The sequence below is a fragment of the Carassius auratus genome, chromosome 23 (assembly GCF_003368295.1).
Source record: "Carassius auratus strain Wakin chromosome 23, ASM336829v1, whole genome shotgun sequence".
Classification (NCBI taxonomy): Eukaryota; Metazoa; Chordata; class Actinopteri; order Cypriniformes; family Cyprinidae; genus Carassius; species Carassius auratus.
This window is the reverse complement of record NC_039265.1, coordinates 1,016,091-1,036,213: the sequence shown is the minus strand read 5'-3', so window position 1 is coordinate 1,036,213 and position 20,123 is coordinate 1,016,091. Positions and strand designations below refer to the sequence as shown.

Sequence of the window (20,123 nt, the reverse complement as noted above, 5' to 3'; positions counted from 1 at the left end):
ATATATCTTTTTAACCTTAAACCGTATAAACACCAAATACACAACATAATGTTCTTTTTAGCAACGTCATATGACTCCTTTAAATGTTAATAAATCTAAATGTATTAACATTATTTAGGGTTTTATATTTTAGACCGTAAAAGAAACCTCTAAAGATGTTGTATAATTAAATGTTACATGCATTCATGTAGTAAGTATTAAAAGTGGGTCATTAACAGCAAGCTTTATTCATGTGAATTATTTTAAACATGATTACATGCTAACAGGACTGTTATCAGTAGTGTAACTGATCAGGTTCTGACAGTAATCTACGAGGTGCAGAGAGAAAGATCATGTATAGTTCAATCCAGTTCAATTCAAGTTTATTTGTAATTGCTTTTTACAATACAAATCATTGAAAAGCAACCTTACTGAACATTAAGTTTTTACAATATTTAGTAGTAGCTTATGAGTAGTGACTGTCAGTTTATGTGCATATGGCAGAAATGTACGGAAAAGTCAATTAAACACATAATCAACCAGATGATGAACACTATTAACAGCAATTATTATATGATGGCATCAAACGTACAGCAAAATGTGTTAGTTCTGTGTGTTGTTTCAGGGTTAGCATCATCTGAGGTCCTCTGAGGGGTTGGTATCACCTCTTCTCTGGTGTTCTAGATCCATAGTTGGAACATGACTTTATGGGGCCCATTTGAAACTAATAGGCAATAATCTTTCTGACTGTGTGGGATTTCCAACTACTTTCAAGAAGGGGTGAAACTGATTTACAAATGCGATAATGTCAAATGAGACTGTACAGGGGCTGAGGCAATGACAAACGACAGCAGTAAACACTACAGGATTTCAAACATCCATCACCATTTACAATGAGGGTCTTTTGTGTGTGCTGTACTGGTAATCCCTACATTATTGGGACCAAATATCCCCACAAGGATAGCAATACCAGTCATTTTTGACCTCCATGAGGATAACAGCTAATAAGTCATACAGAACTTTTTTTTTTTTATGATTTTGGAGCTTGAAGCAGTGCAGTTTGAGAAAAGTGTCTTGAATTACACAACTCTCAATCTGTATCATGATATTAACAGTTTGGTTGTTTTATATTTATGTCATTTTACCCATAAAAATGCCATTTCTGTTCAAAAAGGAACTGAATACCACAGACAAAACACTGCATGACAATGAAAGGCATCTCATGCTAAGTGTAGATGTGATCCTGAATACCTCTGCTCTGTAGTATGTTACCTTTTTTCTTGCTTTTTTTACTTAGGTCACCAACATGTCAAAGGGATTGAATTAATAAGAAACTTAAAGCGTCAACATTGAGCTTTCTATTTACAAGAGTAAATGTCGATTAGCTACTCAAATGGTCCATGTTCTGTTACATCTGAGAAACATGATTGATTGACACTGGTGTCAACTAAGAAACGTGAAAAAGTTAGCATGTTTATGGATACTCGTTGCTGCATAAGAGATTCATATAGAATCATGCACTGAGTTTCCCAGAGAATTAGGAACATATTTGTTGCTCTATTTGATGACTGGGTGGTCCAATATGACCGAAATGCAGCCTGATGTACAGAAAGTTCTGTAGAAAATAAAGCAAATAGACTCAATTCACTGAAAACAGAAGTAGATGAGTCTAAATAGTGCAGAACTGATTGGATGGCCCTCAAAACCATTTTCATTAACACAGGACACTGTAAGTTGCGCTCAATAACTAATCGTTTTTTTTTTTTTTTACAATGATTGGTCCAGTTGATTTTTTACAAATCACATAAACAACGAAAGACTCCCATCATTCCCAACACATTTCCTGTTATGTCCGTGATTATAATAATAGCATGACTTTGTTGTATTAAAAGGAGTAGGACATAAAAGGCTGTTTTGTCTGTGAATGCTGAAGATGTGGGAACCATTAACAGACCTCCATTGGGAGCATTTACCACACAAAAGATGTGTCACCACTCCTCATGCCCCAACACATTAAAGTTAACACTCAACAGTAAAGATAACTGTTCATTCCAGTATTATAAACACATTCAATTAATTGATCTTGATTTATTTGACATTCTGTAGACAGATTACTGCACTTTCTGCAGTGTCCATATGTGACCACAAGAGGAGCACCTGAATACCTCAAAGGTGAGAGTGATCACCCAAAGTCCCTTCCAAGGGATCCGAACTGATCTCTCTCAACAGCCTAATATAGCAGCTGCTAATAATATATCCATGGCCATGATTCTAAGAAGTATATGTATATATTATTTTTGCATTATAAACTCCTCATCCAGTTATATTGGTTTAACACTCCCTGGTCCAGCGTATTGGCTGGTTTTCAAAGCATTTTAGCCACTTCTCAGTTAATTTTGTGGCCATTGTTGTATGCCATCTATTTAGCTAGTATTCCCTGTCTGTTTACATCTGTAACTATCAGTCTTTCTGTTGTAACTTTAATATTCATACTGCCTTTACAGAAAATCCACCCCACCTCATTTAAACTAAAAATATGGAAACAGAAACAGACACACATTATTAATGCAGGGGATGAATTTTACTGTCAAACCATAGATGTTCATTTGCATCCCAACAAATCACGCATTTGACAAAAAAAAAACAAGAAAAGGTTAATGAACTTAAAGGTAGGTTTCCCTCAGAGGCACCGCATACTGTATGGGAGTTCAAATTCAATTACCATTCAGACAAATCTTTTTATTTATTTTTTTATTTTTTTAATTAAATTTAGGAAATTATTGTTTGTTTAAATGATTCCTGGAAACTGATGTATAGATGTAACCACTGTCAAATTCCTTTTTTTTTTCTTTCAACGTGAGATGTCCGGATGTTGCTAAGAACTAAATGTTCTTTAATAACATAACTGCTTCACCAAAATAACTTTGTAAAGTTACTATCAATTGCTTTTCAAGTGGAGAGTTAAATAATAGGACACACAAGATCATGAATTGTCTTTAGTGAAAATCCCTGAGATAACATTATAGGGATCCCTGAAAATTAAGTTTTTGTGTGTTTACGACATTGTAAGAAAATTGCAAATTCCTCTGAAAAATTCTCCCATTAAACTAATTAAACCATATTACATGATTGACATAAATTACATTACATCTTTAGAGCAATTTATATATATATATATATATATATATATATATATATATATATACACACACACATACACACACACACATATGTGATTGGACAGTGTTGAATCCTGACTAATTACGTTATTCAGGTAATTATATTCAAATGAGTACACTGCCTGACTTCTGAAGCCAGTGCACACAGTAAAATTATTTAGTTGTAAAGCATTCATTTTCTTTCCTGGTTTGGGGACGTTTTTTTGAAGGATCCAGTCATCCAATATTATCAGAAGCTGTAAAAGAGAAACCAATAAATCAAAGTTATTTAAAATACTGTTCTTGTTTCAGTAGTATGGGTTATCTTCATGACGGCACAGCTGAAAGGTTTATTTAAGCTGTGCCCTCTACTGTGCAGACATGAATTTGGAAATAAATTTACTTTCATATATTACAAACAAACAAACAAGCTCAGCACAGATGTAAAAAAGTATAACACAAAAGTACCATAACACATAACCTTCCATAAAATGTAATGTAATTAGTTACTTTTTTAGGGAGCAACGCAATATTTTAATGCATTACTTCATTTACTTGTAAAAGTAACTTTCCCCAACAGTGGTGACTTTTTATCTCTCAATTCAGACTTTTTTTTCATCATAATTTGGATTTCTTACCAATAATTTAATTTAAAGTTCATATCCCGCACTTCTAAGGGAAAAAAGTGAGATAAGTCACAATCACCATTCTTTTTTAAATTAATTTGTCCATTCATCCATCCATCTATCCATCTATTCATTCTGACACCCATCCATTCATTCATCCATCCATTTATTTTCACATTCATCCATCCATCTATCGATCCATTGATTCTCCCACCCACCCATTCATTCATTCTTTCATTCATCCATTCATTCTCACATTCTTTCATTCATCCATTCATTCTCACTTCCATCCATCCATTCATCCATGGATCTATCCATCCACCCATCATTCATTCTCACATCCATTCATCCATCCATCAATCATCCACTTACATTCATTCATTCTAGATATAGATAGATTATAGACATCCATTCATCCGACCGTCCGTCCGTGCATTCGTGCATCTCACATTCATTCATTCATTCATTCATTAATTCTCAAATCCATTCATTAATCTATCCATTCATTCATACATCGATCTATCCATCCATCCATCAAGTATTATTAGGAACACCATACTAATACTGTGTTTGCCCCCTTTCACCTTCAGAACTGCCTTAATTCTACGTGGCATTGATTCAACAAGGTGCTGAAAGCATTCTTTAGAAATGTTGGGCCATATTGATAGGTTAGCATCTTACAGTTGATGGAGATTTGTGGGATGCACATCCAGGGCATGAGGCTCCTGTTCCACCACATCCCAAAGATGCTCTATTGGGTTGAGATCTGGTGACTGTGGGGGCTATTTTAGTACAGTGAACTCATTGTCATGTTCAAGAAACCAATTTGAAATGATTCAAGCTTTGTGACATGTTGCATTATCCGGCTGGAAGTAGCCATCAGAGGGGGGTTACATGGTGGTCATAAAGGGATGGACATGGTCAAAAACAATGCTCAGGTAGGCCGTGGCATTTAAACGATGCCCAATTGGCACTAAGGGGCCTAAAGTGTGCAAAGAAAACATCCCCCACACCATTACACCACCAGCCTGCACAGTGGTAACAAGTCATGATGGATCCATGTTTACGTCAAATTTTGACTCGACCATCTGAATGTTTCAACAGAAATCGAGACTCAATAGACCAGGCAACATTTTTCCAGTCTTCAACTGTCCAACTTTGGTGAGCTTGTGCAAATTGTAGCCTCTTTTTCCTATTTATAGTGGAGATGAGTGGTACCCAGTGGGGTCTTCTGCTGTTGTAGCCCATCCGCCTCAAGGTTGTGTGTGTTATGGCTTCACAAATGCTTTGCTGCATACCTCGGTTGTAAAGAGTGGTTATTTCAGTCAAAGTTGCTCTTCTATCAGCTTGAATCAGTTGGACCATTCTCCTCTGACCTCTGGCATCAATAAGGCATTTTCGCCCACAGGACTGCCGCATACTGGATGTTTTTCCCTTTTCACACCATTCTCTGTAAACCCTAGAAATGGTTGTGCGTGAAAATCCCAGTAACTGAGCAGATTGTGAAATACTCAGACCGGCCCGTCTGGCACCAACAACCATGCCACGCTCAAAATTGCTCAAATCACCTTTCTTTCCCATTCTGACATTCAGTTTGGAGTTCAGGAGATTGTCTTGACCAGGACCACACCCCTAAATGCATTGAAGCAACTGTCATGTGATTGATGATTAGATAATTGCATTAATGAGAAATTGAACAGGTGTTCCTAATAATCCTTTAGGTGAGTGTATATATTGTTTTATTCTCTAATTAAATGTAAGTTTATTTAAATGTTTTTAAATGCTGCCACTTTTTTCTTGTCATATCATATTTGTGCCACTGCAATACAATTATTTTACTATTAACCGAAACAATACTGCAACAATATAATTTATGGTTGCAGTATTTGTAAAGTTGCCAGTGAGGAATAACGAAAAAATAAAGCTCATACAGTAAATTATTATAGATTTTTTTGGGGTGTGTCTTTTTTGTGTGAACTACCCTTTGAGTCTATAACATAATCCTGGTTTGTAGATTTGATGTGACACTGAAAAGAGAAGTGTATTATATTGGACTTGTGCATGTACTGTGCATTAGTCTGTAATATGACTGGCAGTCCTGTGCTCAGAGAGGAAGGACTCGCTCTATTGTGTTTAATGAACACACGTGTTTGTAATGACCGTACCTCACTGTTTGAAGGACATCCATCCCATCATTATCTTTTTCCTTGATAGAGCACTGAGGGTAAAGAGAGGCTTCAATTAAGTAGTGCCAAAAATGTCATGTCCTCAGTTTTGAGGAACAGAGCATTACGATACTTTATATGGATGTTTGCCTTATTTTTGAAATGACATTATATTCAAATCAGTTTGAAATGTAGATGTTCTCAGTCTTACCCAATCCAACACTGCTGCCCACACATGTGACTGAAAGACAGAACATACCACAAAAAAAAAAACCATGTATTTTAAAAAACAAGTCATTTCAGTTATTTACTGTTGAATCACAACAGATATTCTGAACTATAGTGGCCCAAAAATATTCGGACTGGTGCTGTACTTACAAAAATCTGAATGTCACTGCATTATATGATAAAATAGCAAAGCAAGTGGCATTTGTTTGAAAGAAAGATAAACAAACATTTTACACAAACATTTTTAGTTTGATAAAGGAAGACAAAAAGAATTGTCACACTTCCGGTTCAATGTTCATATGATTTGTTTCCTTTTGGTTTGATATTTTATCTAATGCAATGAAAAGACAAAAAAAAGGGCTTCTGCACTGAACTTAATTACCTGAATACAGCCTGCTGTTGCAGAACTGGACCTTGCTTCCATCTGGATTCAGTGGGGCGATGACCACTGTGTAGACCTGACCGCACACGATCTGTGACACAGTGCATGTGTAGATGCCGGGATCTGGGCTGCAAGTGTGAGTCCTGCCGCTTCCGGTGACTTCTGCTGTGTATTTAGTGAGGGCACTGCTGGACCTCCAGCGCACAATCAGTGTGTTATTGCTTCCTCTATAGAGACGGATGCCTGAGGGACAGCACTGACCTTCAGAGAGATGGGAACATTTGATGAAACTTCACACTTACATGCTACAGGTGACATTTATTACTGGCAAAATTGTATAAATGCTGCATAAACTACAGTACAACAATGCCTAAATATCTATTTGGCTGTTGGTGAACATTATTTCCCTATCATAAGGTAACTCTTGTTGTGTCGTCACTGAAGACTGTACGGGGAAACTCCTGTAGTACCAGAGTAAACAGGAGTTTCCCCATACAGTCGTGAATGAAGACACAATGCTCGTTCCCTTATCTCATGGAAGTGAGGTTATGTGAGCAACTGGAGCGTTCCCCCAACTGTGTGGCCTAGAAGACTGATCAGCTGAAAAGAACAGAGCAAGAACAAAACACCTCCATTATGGAAGGGGAGTAGGAAATTTCCAATAGCACACGAATGTAGGTTTAAAAAAAAATCACCCATAATAAATTTTTGGAAGCAGTGCATTTTTTATATTATTGATGTGTAATGAAAAAACAAATATACTTTTGAGAATTTTGACTTTTTTTAATATGAACTTAATGGCTCACCTTAACTTAATGATGTGTAATGACAGAATTCTGTTGACAATATGATGCTAAAGATGACTAATCACGTTATTTTCTATAACGTTTGGTATGATTTTATGCTCTTGAGTCATGCATTTTTGGACATATTTTTCACTGGACACTGACTCTGTGTATTTGTGTTAGTTTTACCACTAATGGCATCACGGTCAGTTCTGAGGACGTACTGGCAGAGAATCCGTGGTAGGTGCACTCCGCCTTGTGTCCGGTGCGACTGATGGCTTCCAGAGAGACCGTGTAGTTAGTGCCACAGGTGATGCATCCCATCACGCATTCTGTTTCCATAGTGTGACACTGCACATGGCTGCGTGGTGAAGACAGAGAGGCGATGTACGTCTGGGCGCCGTTAGCGGGCATCCAGGTCACGTTGGTCATGGCCTGGGTCACATGGCTCACAGTGAGATTGTCTGGACAACAAGGTGCTGAAAAAATAAAGCAAATAAAGTCAACTGTTAAACTTGTACTGTAAATGTGTAGGTTGTGTTTCAAAACACAAGACAGCATTTTAATAGAATAGAATAAGTGACCAGGAAGTACACAAGAGGCTTGCCTCACATTTTATTTCAGTTGTTTTCTGTTAGCATGTTGCTAAGCTAATGCCACTATGAGCTTAAGCATACAGCACATACTCCACAAATACTGGTTAAAATATCCCATTTGAAATTTGATTCAAGTATTAGGTCTATACTGATACTCAAAGGGACCATTACAGTTTCCATTAAAATTAAATCAATTCCTTTATATAGATCAGTGATTTTAACCAGTAAAACTATTAAAATCAAAGATTCTGTGATGGTTTCCATCATGGCCGCGGGAAGTGGGGGTGCTGGGATGCTGCAGCACCCCCTAGTGACGAGAGGGAGATAAAAAAAAATGTAGGCCTATTAAAATATTTTGCACAATTTATAAATTCCTTATGAATATTTTAGAAAATGATTTTGACACACGCAGTCTATCTATTACGTATATTTTGGATTTTAATTTCATATTTTGAGGCCTAATCAACACAGGTTCGGAAGTTACGTTGTCAACGTCAGGCAGGCAGGTTTGGTCGCCGAAAACGAGGTTTCCCGCTCGTTTCATGCAGAATACATTCATCTTTATATAATACAGCGCACCTCGACATTTGGACACCTGTAACCAGGGCACCCTGCCTGCATGAAGCTCAGGTAAGAGCATTGTGCTGCCGCGCTTGTAACATTTATTTTTTTGGCAACAAGTGTGGGATCAGCTTTGACTAGCCAAGCAATTGTAAGTAGTATACTATAGTATTTTTGGAAGGTGGTGGGGATGGAGAGTATTATTTCGTTCGTGTGTTCTTTGCGTAATGGTTGTGGAGAAATGTTAAATAACGTTTAAATAGTCTGAGATTATTTCCTTGTGGTTTGTGTAAAAAGGTTGGAGATGGAGACAGAAAGCTTTATACTGTGCGTGTGTTTTTTGCGTAATGGATGTGGAGAACTCACTGTTCAATAAACAAATTGCTTAAATAGTCAGAGATTATTTCCTTGTGGTGTGCGTAAAAAGATTTTGGAGTTAATAGAGTTGCGTGTGACATAAACGTGCAGTGACTCAAGCCAGCTGCCCAAATCGATTGCATTGTTTTAGCATTATTGTGAAGTTTGATTAATATTATATTTTGTTGTAATATTATTTGTTGTATCTAAATAAGTTGCATGTATGTATAGGCTATCTGAAATTGTAATTATTTCGTTTTCTTTCGATTATTAAACTATTATTTCTGATTCTGCTTCTGCTTCAGATTAATAAGGCATTGCGCATATCTGAGAACTGATGTCTGTGTGTTTCAGACCCTGTGCACTGAAGTAGTAAATCTCAATGTTTTTATTTTTATATTTAATATAATAATAATAATAATAATAATAATATATTTTTAAATAGGCCTATAGGCTCATAGGTTTTTTGTCCAAAAAATAAAAAATAAATTCACAGCACCCCCTGTTCAAAATTAGTTCCCGCGGCCCTGGTTTCCATTGTTTATTTTTTCTGAAGGTAACATCTTGAATGTAGCTATAGGTTTTGGAATTGCTATTTTTGACCCAACTGGCTTCATGTCTGTTTGAGAACCTAACCTGTTTCCAGTGGAGCGGTGTAACTGGGCATGCTCTCTCCAGCTGAGGTTGATGCGATGGCACTGACTTCATAGACAGAGCCACAAGGCAGGTTGGACACCAGACAGGAATTGCTGTTTGAATGACAGATGTGTGTGTCGCCCCCTGACCCAGTCACAGTGACGGTGTAGGTAGCAGCTGTGTTATCAGAAATCCAGCTAACCAGCACACTAGAACTAGATGTGTTAATCTGGCTCACAGCGGTGATCTCAGGCATGCATGGAGCTTTCCAGGAAGAAAGAAAGAGAGAGAGAGAGTGTGTGTAAAGTATATCTGTGAAAGGTTGGATGTATGTTCCACTTTGTGTGCTTGAATTTACCTGTTTCATGTGTTTGAGGACTGCAGGTGAGGTTGCAGCCGCTCATGTCGTTGCAAGGTATGATGACTACACTGTATTTTCTGTTGCAAGTGAGGTCAGACAGGGCACACCTGGGCGTTGTGTCGTTACACAGAATCACTTCGTTTGCAACCACAGCACGGGTCTCATACAGATCCGCACCACGCACAGGAGACCACTCCATCATCAGAGTCTCCCAAGAAGCTGCGGAAACCGTTGGAAGTGCTGGACAGCAGGGCACTGTGGATAGCAGTTGGAAATGAATAAGGTTTTTATGTAAAAAAAAAACAAAAAAAAACAAATGGTAAGTGAAAAGCAGCTATTGCTACTGGGGGAAGGTCATTCTAGAATAGTAGATTTTTGTTTTTTTAAATAAGCCTGTGAGTGCAACATGATGTCAGCAATACTTATACCTGGTAAAAGTACTGTATATTTTTAATGCGTGTTTCTTTAAGTAATTCACTGGAAATTAGATTGCCATATATCATATATATGTTGCCATATATGTTCCTGTGGCTCAAGTGGTTGAGCATTGCGTTAGCATAGTAGCGCAAGGTTGTGGGTTTGATTCCCAGGGAACACTTTTTAGGTAAAAACTGTTATCCTGAATGCAATGTAAGTCACTTTGGATAAAAGCATCTGCTCAATTAATAAATTTATTTTTATATGTGACCCTGGACCACAAAACGAGTCATAAGTTGCATGGGTATATTTGTAGTAATAGCTGACAATACACTGTATTGTCTTGGGTCAAAATTATAGATTTTTCTTTTATTCCCAAAACCATTAGGATATTAAGTAACGATCATGTTCCATGAAGATGTTTTGTAAATTTCCTGATCAAAAACGTAATTTTTATTTAGTAATATGCATTCCTAAGAACTTCATTTGGACAACTTTAAAGATGATTTTCTCAATATTTAGATTTAGTTTTGGCACACTCAGATTCCAGATTTTCAACATACATGGACAAAAAGCCATATTACAGCATCTTTAACACTCACAGGTGGTGTGGTTGAGGAGAGGTCCCGGGGGACTTTGTCCAGCATGATTGTGTGCAAACACACTCATGATGTATGAGTATCCGCAGTGGCAGTGAAACCGACAGTACAGCTCGGTCGAGTTGCACATCCCCTCGACGCCGTCATCACTTTTAATAAAGGTGGTGTAGTACTCTGCATGAGGGACGGCGCTCCACTTCACAGAACAGTTACCGGGCACCAGTTCCTCCACCCAGATGGGCTGCGGGGGACAAGGGACTGACAAACAACAGATTAGGCAGTGATGGCATGACTGCTTCAACACTAACTGCAGTTAATGAAACCACATCTCCTTTCTTTGCGTGAACATTTAAGCAGCATTACGCAAACATTTCCACATAGTGACGTAGACATGGGGGCTTGTTTAAATGAGCTGTTTTAGTGGGGTGTGGCAGAGTCTTAACTTTGATAAAGAATATCTCTTTGGATTTGTGACTTTGCAAATTTACAGATCTACAGTATGCAACAAGGCGATTTTCTCAGTATTTACATTATTTGCACCCTCAGATTCTAGATTTTCAAATAGTTGTATCTCGGCCAAATATTGTCTGATCCTAATAAACCATACATCAATTCAGGGTGAACTCTGCAGGACATTCACCATCCAGGAGCAGTAAATCCAAATGTAATTTTTTTTTTACTTTTAGTATTAATATTTTAGCCTTAAGGTTATGAAAAAGCTGGTGTGTTCAAAAATAATGACAAAATCCGCATTTGGGAGATATGAACATTTAAAATTTACAGTCTCTCAATTCCACCAAAATGGATCACAGATTTTCATGACATCACATCGCACTTCATCTTCTCATCAAATCTTTTGACCAATCAAATGCTGAAGCCACGGCTGTAATTGGTCACTTGTTTACATATTTTGTATTTTCTGTATGGTGAATGGCACGTAGTGCACTATAAAGAGGAAAGGGAATGGTTCAGACAGTGTAAATATGCTTTCCATTGAGGAAGAAGAAGACTGGTTTCGCACTGTGTCACGCTAACCACCACACCCCACACACTGTGCACCGGTCCAGAGGTTCGATGGCATGAAGCGGATCACATGCATGCGTTGGTGCAGACCACAAAACGTATCGGACCTATTTGAATTCTACACAGAATGCTATATTTTATAGCAATATGGATGTGACAAATTTGATTTGTCAAATGCGGCTTTACAGAGCTCAACGACTCTGAACGGTCTGGCCAAGCTGTGGTATATACGAACGCTATTGGCTATTTAAAAAAGGGCCGGGGCTGCTTGATATTTCCCCACCGTCTTCCTGTTTCAGTTAAAATGACGTCAACACATAGAATAACGCTGTGTGTTTCAAAGCATTTCAGGGACCTTTAAATGCACCCTATCCTGCAGAGTGGCTCAAGCCCTGATTAAACAAACTAATCAAGGTCTTTAGAATTATTACAAACTTCCAGGCAGTTGTGTTGGAGTTCAAATCTACAAAAAATAGGTCCTTCAGAAGAAGAATTAAACCCCCTTGATATTTTACATTAAACTGAGGAAGAAAGTCCGGTTATCGGTGATATGACAAACTTGCATCTGTGAATAGGTTTACTCACATGAAATAATTTGTACTAGGTATGAGGGCACACTGCTTCCAGCCTGGTTGATAGCGATCACTATGACAGAGTTTGTCTCTCCACAGCTCAGAGGAATCAGGATGCAGGAGTTAGTAGATGAGGAGCAGTTCTGTCCGGCCAAGCTCATGGCGACATACTGCTCTGCACCCTGGGCTTGGTCCCACGACACCACAATACCTGCATCAGGGGGGCTTGTCACCACCAGCTCAATGGACTGAGGAGTTGGAGGACCTGCGGAGACACACACACACACACATGCAACGTTTAATGTTTCAGCTATCGCAGAGTTTTAGAAGTGAGATTTCCTAACCTCAGGGGATGCCCATTCCTGCTCCTGAAAGGTCACGGTCTTGCACAGCTTCAAGGATAATTAAACACAACTGAGTCAGGTAATCAAGGTCTTGGTCCTCTATCAGAAACTTTAATTCAGGGGCTTTGATCAAAAACTTTTTTTAAACTTTGATTAAAAAAGTTATTCATCTAATTTTGTTCTGTAAGACTGATCAAAATGTTTCAAATTCAGTTACATAAAAACGTATTGTAATCTTAATCCAAAATATAAGACTGATTACATCTTGGTGTAAAACTGCGAGTTGGTCAAACTACTAAGACAAGTTTATGCAACTGGCCCCTGGTGTTAAACAGAAGCTAAACTCTATGACAAGTTTTGCAGTACAAGGAGCAGAATTGGACAACTCTGCCTAACATGCTGTACTTGGTGTGCATGCTTTGTTGTCTGATCTTTTACTCACCCCTTTCTTTACCTTAAGTGTTACAGTATTTACAGGTATGACAGAAACTGTATGTATCAAGTGCAACAGTAAACTCGCCTTTCAATCTCTTTTGTCTTACGTGTGATCTGGCAAACTGTGAAGTCATCTCCAGGGATGTTCTCAGGACTCCAGCCATTTCCTTTAATGCAGTATTTGCTTCCTGCCTCCAGGTCTGAAAAGTGAACCTGATTATCTGTGACGTTGAGGCTAATTTTGCTGTACGAGCCATCCTTGATGATGCTGAGACTGTAGAGGACAGCGTGATTCACTGGCTCCCACTTCACCAGAATACTGCTGTTGCTGGGAGAGCTGGTGTTGACCTGAGGAGCAGAAAGGACTGGGGTCCAACAGAAGAGGATGAAAAGATGATAGTGAGAGAAAAAACGGACATCTGCATTGTAACCAAAAGTATTGAATGTAGTGTTTGACTACCGAGCTATGTGATCTAATTCTGATCCTAAATTAATTTATTGATAAAGGATATTAGGGACAGGTGTCAGATGGCTTTATGCAACAAGAGCAGTACCTATTCCTTTCCTTTCCTGCCTTGTTCTGTTTATTGCTGTCATGTCCTGTCTCATAAGTCCTGTCTATTCATGTCCTGTCTCATCCTTTCCTTTCCTTTCCTGAATGTACTGTCTATCCATGTCCTGTCTCATCCATTCCATTCATTTCCTTTCCTTTCCTTTCCTTTCCTTTCCTGAATGTACTGTCTATCCATGTTCTGTCTCATCTATTCCTTTCCTTTCCCTCTTTCCTTTCCTTTCCTTTCCTTTCCTTTCCTTTCCTTTCCTTTCCTTTCCCTTTACTGAAAGTCCTGTCTATTCATGTTCTGTCTCATCCTTTCCTTTCCTTTCCTTTCCTTTCCTTTCCTTTCCTTTCCTTTCCTTTCCTTTCCTTTCCTTTCCTTTCCTTTCCCTTTCCTGAAAGTCCTGTCTATTGATGTCCTGTCTCATCCTTTCCTTTCCTGAATGTCCTGTCTGTCCATGTCCTGTCTCATCCTTTCCTTTCCCTTTCCTGAAAGTCCTGTCTATTGATGTCCTGTCTCATCCATTCCTTTCATTTCCATTGCTTTGCTTTGCTTTCCTGAATGTCCTGTCCTGTCTCGTCCTTTCCTTTTGTTTCCTTTCCTTTCCTTTTCCTTTCCTGAAAGTCCTGTCTATTCATGTCCTGTCTCATCCTTTCCTTTCCTTTCCTTTTCCTTTTCCTTTCCTGAATGTCCTGTCTGTCCATGTCCTGTCTCATCCATTCCTTTCCTTTCCATTGCTTTGCTTTGCTTTCCTGAATGTCATGTCCTGTCTCATCCTTTCCTTTTGTTTCCTTTCCTATTATTTCCTTTCCTTTCCTTTCCTTTTCCTTTTCCTTTCCTGAATGTACTGTCTATCCATGTCCTGTCTCATCCATTCCTTTCCTTTCCTTTCCTTTTCCTTTCCTGAAAGTCCTGTCTATTCATGTCCTGTCTCATCCTTTCCTTTCCTTTCCTTTCCTTTCCTTTCCTGAATGTACTGTCTATCCATGTCCTGTCTCATTCATTCCTTTCATTTCCTTTCCTTTCCTGAATGTACTGTCTATCCATGTACTGTCTCATCCATTCCTTTCCTTTCCTTTTCCTTTTCCTTTCCTGAAAGTCCTGTCTGTCCATGTCCTGTCTCATCCATTCCTTTCCTTTCCTTTCCTTTGCTTTGCTTTCCTGAATGTCATGTCCTGTCTCGTCCTTTCCTTTTGTTTCCTTTCCTTTTGTTTCCTTTCCTTTCCTTTCCTTTCCTTTCCTGAATGTCCTGTCTATTCCTGTCCTGTCTCATATATTCCTTTCCTTTCCTAAATGTCATGTCCTGTCACATCCTTTCCCTTAGTTTCTATTCCTTTAGTTTCCTTTCCTTTCCTTTCCTGAATGTCCTGTCTCTTCCTGTCCTGTCTCATATATTTCTTTCCTTTCCTAAATGTCATGTCCTGTCTCATTATTTTCTTTAGTTTCCTTTCCTTTCCTTTTCCTTTCCTGAAAGTCCTGTCTATTCATGTCCTGTCTCATCCTTTCCTTTCCTTTCCTTTCCTTTCCTTTCCTGAATGTACTGTCTATCCATATCCTGTCTCATCCATTCATTTCCTTTCCTTTCCTTTCCTTTTCCTTTCCTGAAAGTCCTGTCTATTTATGTCCTGTCTCATCCTTTCCTTTCCTTGTCCTTTCCTGAATGAACTGTCTATCCATGTCCTTTCTCATCCATTCCTTTCCTTTCCTTTGCTTTGGTTTGCTTCCCTGAATGTCATGTCTATCCATGTCCTGTCTCATCAATTCCTTTCCTTTCCTTCTTTCCTTTCCTTTTCCTTTCCTGAAAGTCCTGTCTATTCATGTCCTGTCTCATCCTTTCCTTTCCTTTTCCTTTCCTGAATGAACTTTCTATCCATGTCCTTTCTCATTCATTCCTTTCCTTTCCTTTGCTTTGCTTTGCTTTCCTGAATGTCATGTCCATTCTCGTCCTTTCCTTTTGTTTCCTTTCCCTTACTTTCCTTTCTTTTCTTTTCCTTTCCTTTCTTTTCCTTTCTTTTCCTTTCCTTTCCTTTCCTTTCCTGAATGTCCTGTCTATTCCTGTCCTGTCTCATATATTCCTTTCCTTTCCTAAATGTCATGTCCTGTCACATCCTTTCCTTTAGTTTCTATTCGTTTAGTTTCCTTTCCTTTCCTTTCATTTCCTGAATGTCCTGTCTATTCCTGTCCTGTCTCATGTATTCCTTTCCTTTCCTAAATGTCATGTCGTCACATCCTTTCCCTTAGTTTCTATTCCTTTAGTTTCCTTTCCTTTCCTTTCCTTTCCTGAATGTCCTGTCTCTTCCTGTCCTGTCTCATATATTTCTTTCCTTTCCTAAATGTCATGTCCTGTCTCATTATTTTCTTTAGTTTCCTTTCCTTTCCTTTTCCTTTCCTGAAAGTCCTGTCTATTAATGTCCTGTCTCATCCTTTCCTTTCCTTTTCCTTTCCTTAATGTACTTTCTATCCATGTCCTTTCTCATTCATTCCTTTCCTTTCCTTTGCTTTGCTTTGCTTTCCTGAATGTCATGTCCATTCTCGTCCTTTCCTTTTGTTTCCTTTCCCTTACTTTCCTTTCTTTTCTTTTCCTTTCCTTTCTTTTCCTTTCTTTTCCTTTCCTTTCCTTTCCTTTCCTTTCCTTTCCTGAATGTCCTGTCTATTCCTGTCCTGTCTCATATATTCCTTTCCTTTCCTAAATGTCATGTCCTGTCACATCCTTTCCTTTAGTTTCTATTCGTTTAGTTTCGTTTAGTTTCCTTTCCTTTCATTTCCTGAATGTCCTGTCTATTCCTGTCCTGTCTCATGTATTCCTTTCCTTTCCTAAATGTCATGTCGTCACATCCTTTCCCTTAGTTTCTATTCCTTTAGTTTCCTTTCCTTTCCTTTCCTTTCCTGAATGTCCTGTCTCTTCCTGTCCTGTCTCATATATTTCTTTCCTTTCCTAAATGTCATGTCCTGTCTCATTATTTTCTTTAGTTTCCTTTCCTTTCCTTTTCCTTTCCTGAAAGTCCTGTCTATTAATGTCCTGTCTCATCCTTTCCTTTCCTTTTCCTTTCCTTAATGTACTGTCTATCCATGTCCTGTCTCATCCATTCCTTTCCTTTCCTTTTCCTTTCCTGAAAGTCCTGTCTATTCATGTCCTGTCTCATCCTTTCCTTTCCTTTCCTTTCCTTTCCTGAATGTACTGTCTATCCATATCCTGTCTCATCCATTCATTTCCTTTCCTTCTTTCCTTTCCTTTCCTTTTCCTTTCCTGAAAGTCCTGTCTATTTATGTCCTGTCTCATCCTTTCCTTTCCTTTTCCTTTCCTGAATGAACTGTCTATCCATGTCCTTTCTTATCCATTCCTTTCCTTTCCTTTGCTTTGGTTTGCTTCCCTGAATGTCATGTCTATCCATGTCCTGTCTCATCCATTCCTTTCCTTTCCTTTCCTTCTTTCCTTTCCTTTCCTTTTCCTTTCCTGAAAGTCCTGTCTATTCATGTCCTGTCTCATCCTTTCCTTTCCTTTTCCTTTCCTGAATGAACTGCCTATCCATGTCCTTTCTCATTCATTCCTTTCCTTTCCTTTGCTTTGCTTTGCTTTCCTGAATGTCATGTCCATTCTCGTCCTTTCCTTTTGTTTCCTTTCCCTTACTTTCCTTTCCTTTCTTTTCCTTTCTTTTCCTTTCCTTTCCTTTACTTTCCTTTCCTTTCCTGAATGTCCTGTCTATTCCTGTCCTGTCTCATATATTCCTTTCCTTTCCTAAATGTCATGTCCTGTCACATCCTTTCCTTTAGTTTCTATTTGTTTTGTTTCCTTTCATTTCCTTTCCTTTCCTGAAAGTCCTGTCACTTCCTGTCCTGTCTCATATATATCTTTCCTTTCCTAAATGTCATGTCCTGCCTCATCATTTTCTTTAGTTTCCTTTCCTTTCCTGTCTTGCCCTGCCATTGCCCATTTCCTCTCTCATTCTTTTCGGTTCTATCCCATTCCTTTCCATTCCCTTTCCATTCCCTTTAGGTACATTCTGATCTCTTTCATCACCTCTAGTCACTCTGTTCCCTTCCCTCTCTAGTCGTGTCCGTTTCTATCCTGCTCTTCACCTGAAATGTCCTGTCTGTCCCTCTCCTGGTCTTTACTGGTCCCTTCCCTTCCACAGTTTCATTTGTGAACTGGATTCTTTTTACTAAACCCATAACTGCAACATGTCTCACACTGCTTAAGTGGTCTGAAGAAAACACCCCATTGTTCTGTTTTGAATCATGTGCATGCCATTCTGTGGATATTTGTGATTGGATGCCACATCGAACCTATTCTGAGAATTAAGGTCCCTTCCTTTATTTTTTCCTTGGTGACCATCTCAGGTGGAAAACGTGCTATCTTAACAATGACATTGACAGAGAATACATTTTCTGTGCCCAGTCCCTTGAAGAGGACAGGCTGTTTTTCATAGTTCAACTTCTCATATTTTGCCTACGGCGCAAACCCAGATATTGTTACTTATGGATACACGCGTGAGAAACCTATTTAATTGAAAATGTGAACACAAGCTATGCATGCTGCTAAAAAGCCCATGAGATCAGCCCTCTAGCTTATCCTGATCCTTCTCAGTGAAAGGATAAAATTACAGCACTGGGTGAGGGTTAGAGAATAGCCAACTCTGTCCCTTCATGAATGGATCATTTATTTGGCCTTGAGGTCAAAGAGGGTGTAGAGAGAGTAGAAGAATATACCTGTCTTAGCCTCCATGGAGAGGGAAGGCTGGCTTCTGCCTGCACTGTTGATGGACATGACAGTGAGAGTGTAGTCTGTGTATGGCTGGAGGTTGGTGACAGTCCCTGGAGAGCCGGGTACAGAGATCTCTGAGAAGAAAGATCCATCATTTGTCTCAGCACGCAGGATGTAGGAAGTGGCACCGGAGACCAAAGTGAATTCCACAGTGATTCTCTGGCTTTCTTTAGAGGAGGCCATCAGAATGGTGGGCACATCAGGAGCTGAACAAAAGATGAGAATTTTTACAATTACATTAATTCTACACATCATAAGTTAACACTGGGAGCCTAACAGAGTCAAAAGTATTAAACTGCAAGCAAGGTCAATTCAACAAATAAGATGCTTAACCTTAAATCATGGATTGTATGTGGAAAACCTGGAATTATGAGTAAATAAAAAAATGGTCATTTCCAGGCATAGAAAGATCATGGAAATTTCTTTCAATTCTGAAAACGCTTAAAGTTTTTTTTTTTTTTCACACTGAGATGTGTTACCTCCTAGATCCCATAACTACTCTTTAGCAAGCCATGTGATTTCAGTACGCACCAGTGGATCCATCCACAGCAGCATCTGTCAGCATGTTCATGTGGCTGCCCAGGGCTTCAACACGAAAAGTGTATGCAGTGTTGGGATTCAGGGAATTAACGGAGCCCATAATGGTGTTTTGTCCAAAGCTGGCAAAGACCACAGGGACTTGAGAGTTTCGGAGAGAAGCTGTTACTCTGTAGGTCAATGCGCCATCATATCGGCTCCAGTGCAACACCGCGCTTTTTGATGTCACCGAAAAAATACTGACAGTTATTGTGCTGCCTGTAAAAGACAAGAAACTTAGCTGTCTGAGGTATTCATTTAATAAAATAACTCAAATCATAATGGAGAGCAGTGTATTTACGAGTATGAATTTGAATTTAAACAGATACTGTGAATTTGATCCGGATGAGTAGTACCTGATGCCTGTAAATGAAACAATTAACTTTTATTAGAATATAAACATTTATAACAAGTATAACTTGTACATATTGATTGTTTAATTCCAAGTGTTTTTCATAACTGCATTAAATTAAAAATTACTATTAATGCATTAAAAGTATTAATGCATAACAGAATCATTTATTTTATTACTTCTTTTTTATTCAAATAAGTACCATTTCTCTTTCCATTCACATCATCATATGCTGCATGTGATAAAGTATTTATGAATAAAGGGAAATGTGAAGTGAATAAATGAAATTACATAGCTTACCTGTGAGACTACTCCAAGCAAAAGGACCAGGCCCTTGATTCTCCCGAGGCCTGCCATCTGTTTTCTCTGTCTGAATCCTGATTTCTCTTTTTTTAATCTAAACTCTGCACTCTCTTCACTTTCTTGTGTTTTGGCTGAATATACATGGAGCTTTTATTTAAGGCATCTCAGATACTTTAACCTAACCACACCCCCTCAGAAGAGCTGGCCAATAAGAGCTGGGGATGAGAAGGAGCTAGCCAATCAGAAGTGAAGATGAAACATGCATGTAAACAGTGTGTGTGTGTGTGTGTGTGTGTGTGTGTGTGTGTGTGTGTGTAATGCGTTTATACTGTCTTGTGGTTCATGCAGA

General features: G+C 38.7%; 1 protein-coding gene across 1 annotated transcript; it reads right to left on the bottom strand.

Annotated features, from left to right (window-relative positions):
* Positions 1–3,226: 3,226 nt before the first annotated feature.
* Positions 3,227–20,063, bottom strand: LOC113040944 (fibronectin type III domain-containing protein 7-like). Its single transcript, XM_026199159.1, has 14 exons — positions 19,772–20,063; positions 19,476–19,482; positions 19,075–19,338; positions 18,489–18,749; positions 13,332–13,589; positions 12,459–12,710; positions 10,854–11,108; positions 9,832–10,089; positions 9,474–9,737; positions 7,548–7,802; positions 6,539–6,799; positions 6,140–6,169; positions 5,929–5,981; positions 3,227–3,394 (listed from the first exon to the last, which is right to left on the bottom strand). Exons 1-13 carry the CDS (start codon positions 19,826–19,828, stop codon positions 5,959–5,961), a joined length of 2,445 nt encoding a protein of 814 aa, XP_026054944.1. The 5' UTR covers positions 19,829–20,063; the 3' UTR covers positions 3,227–3,394; positions 5,929–5,958.
* Between the last annotated feature and the right edge of the window lie 60 nt (positions 20,064–20,123).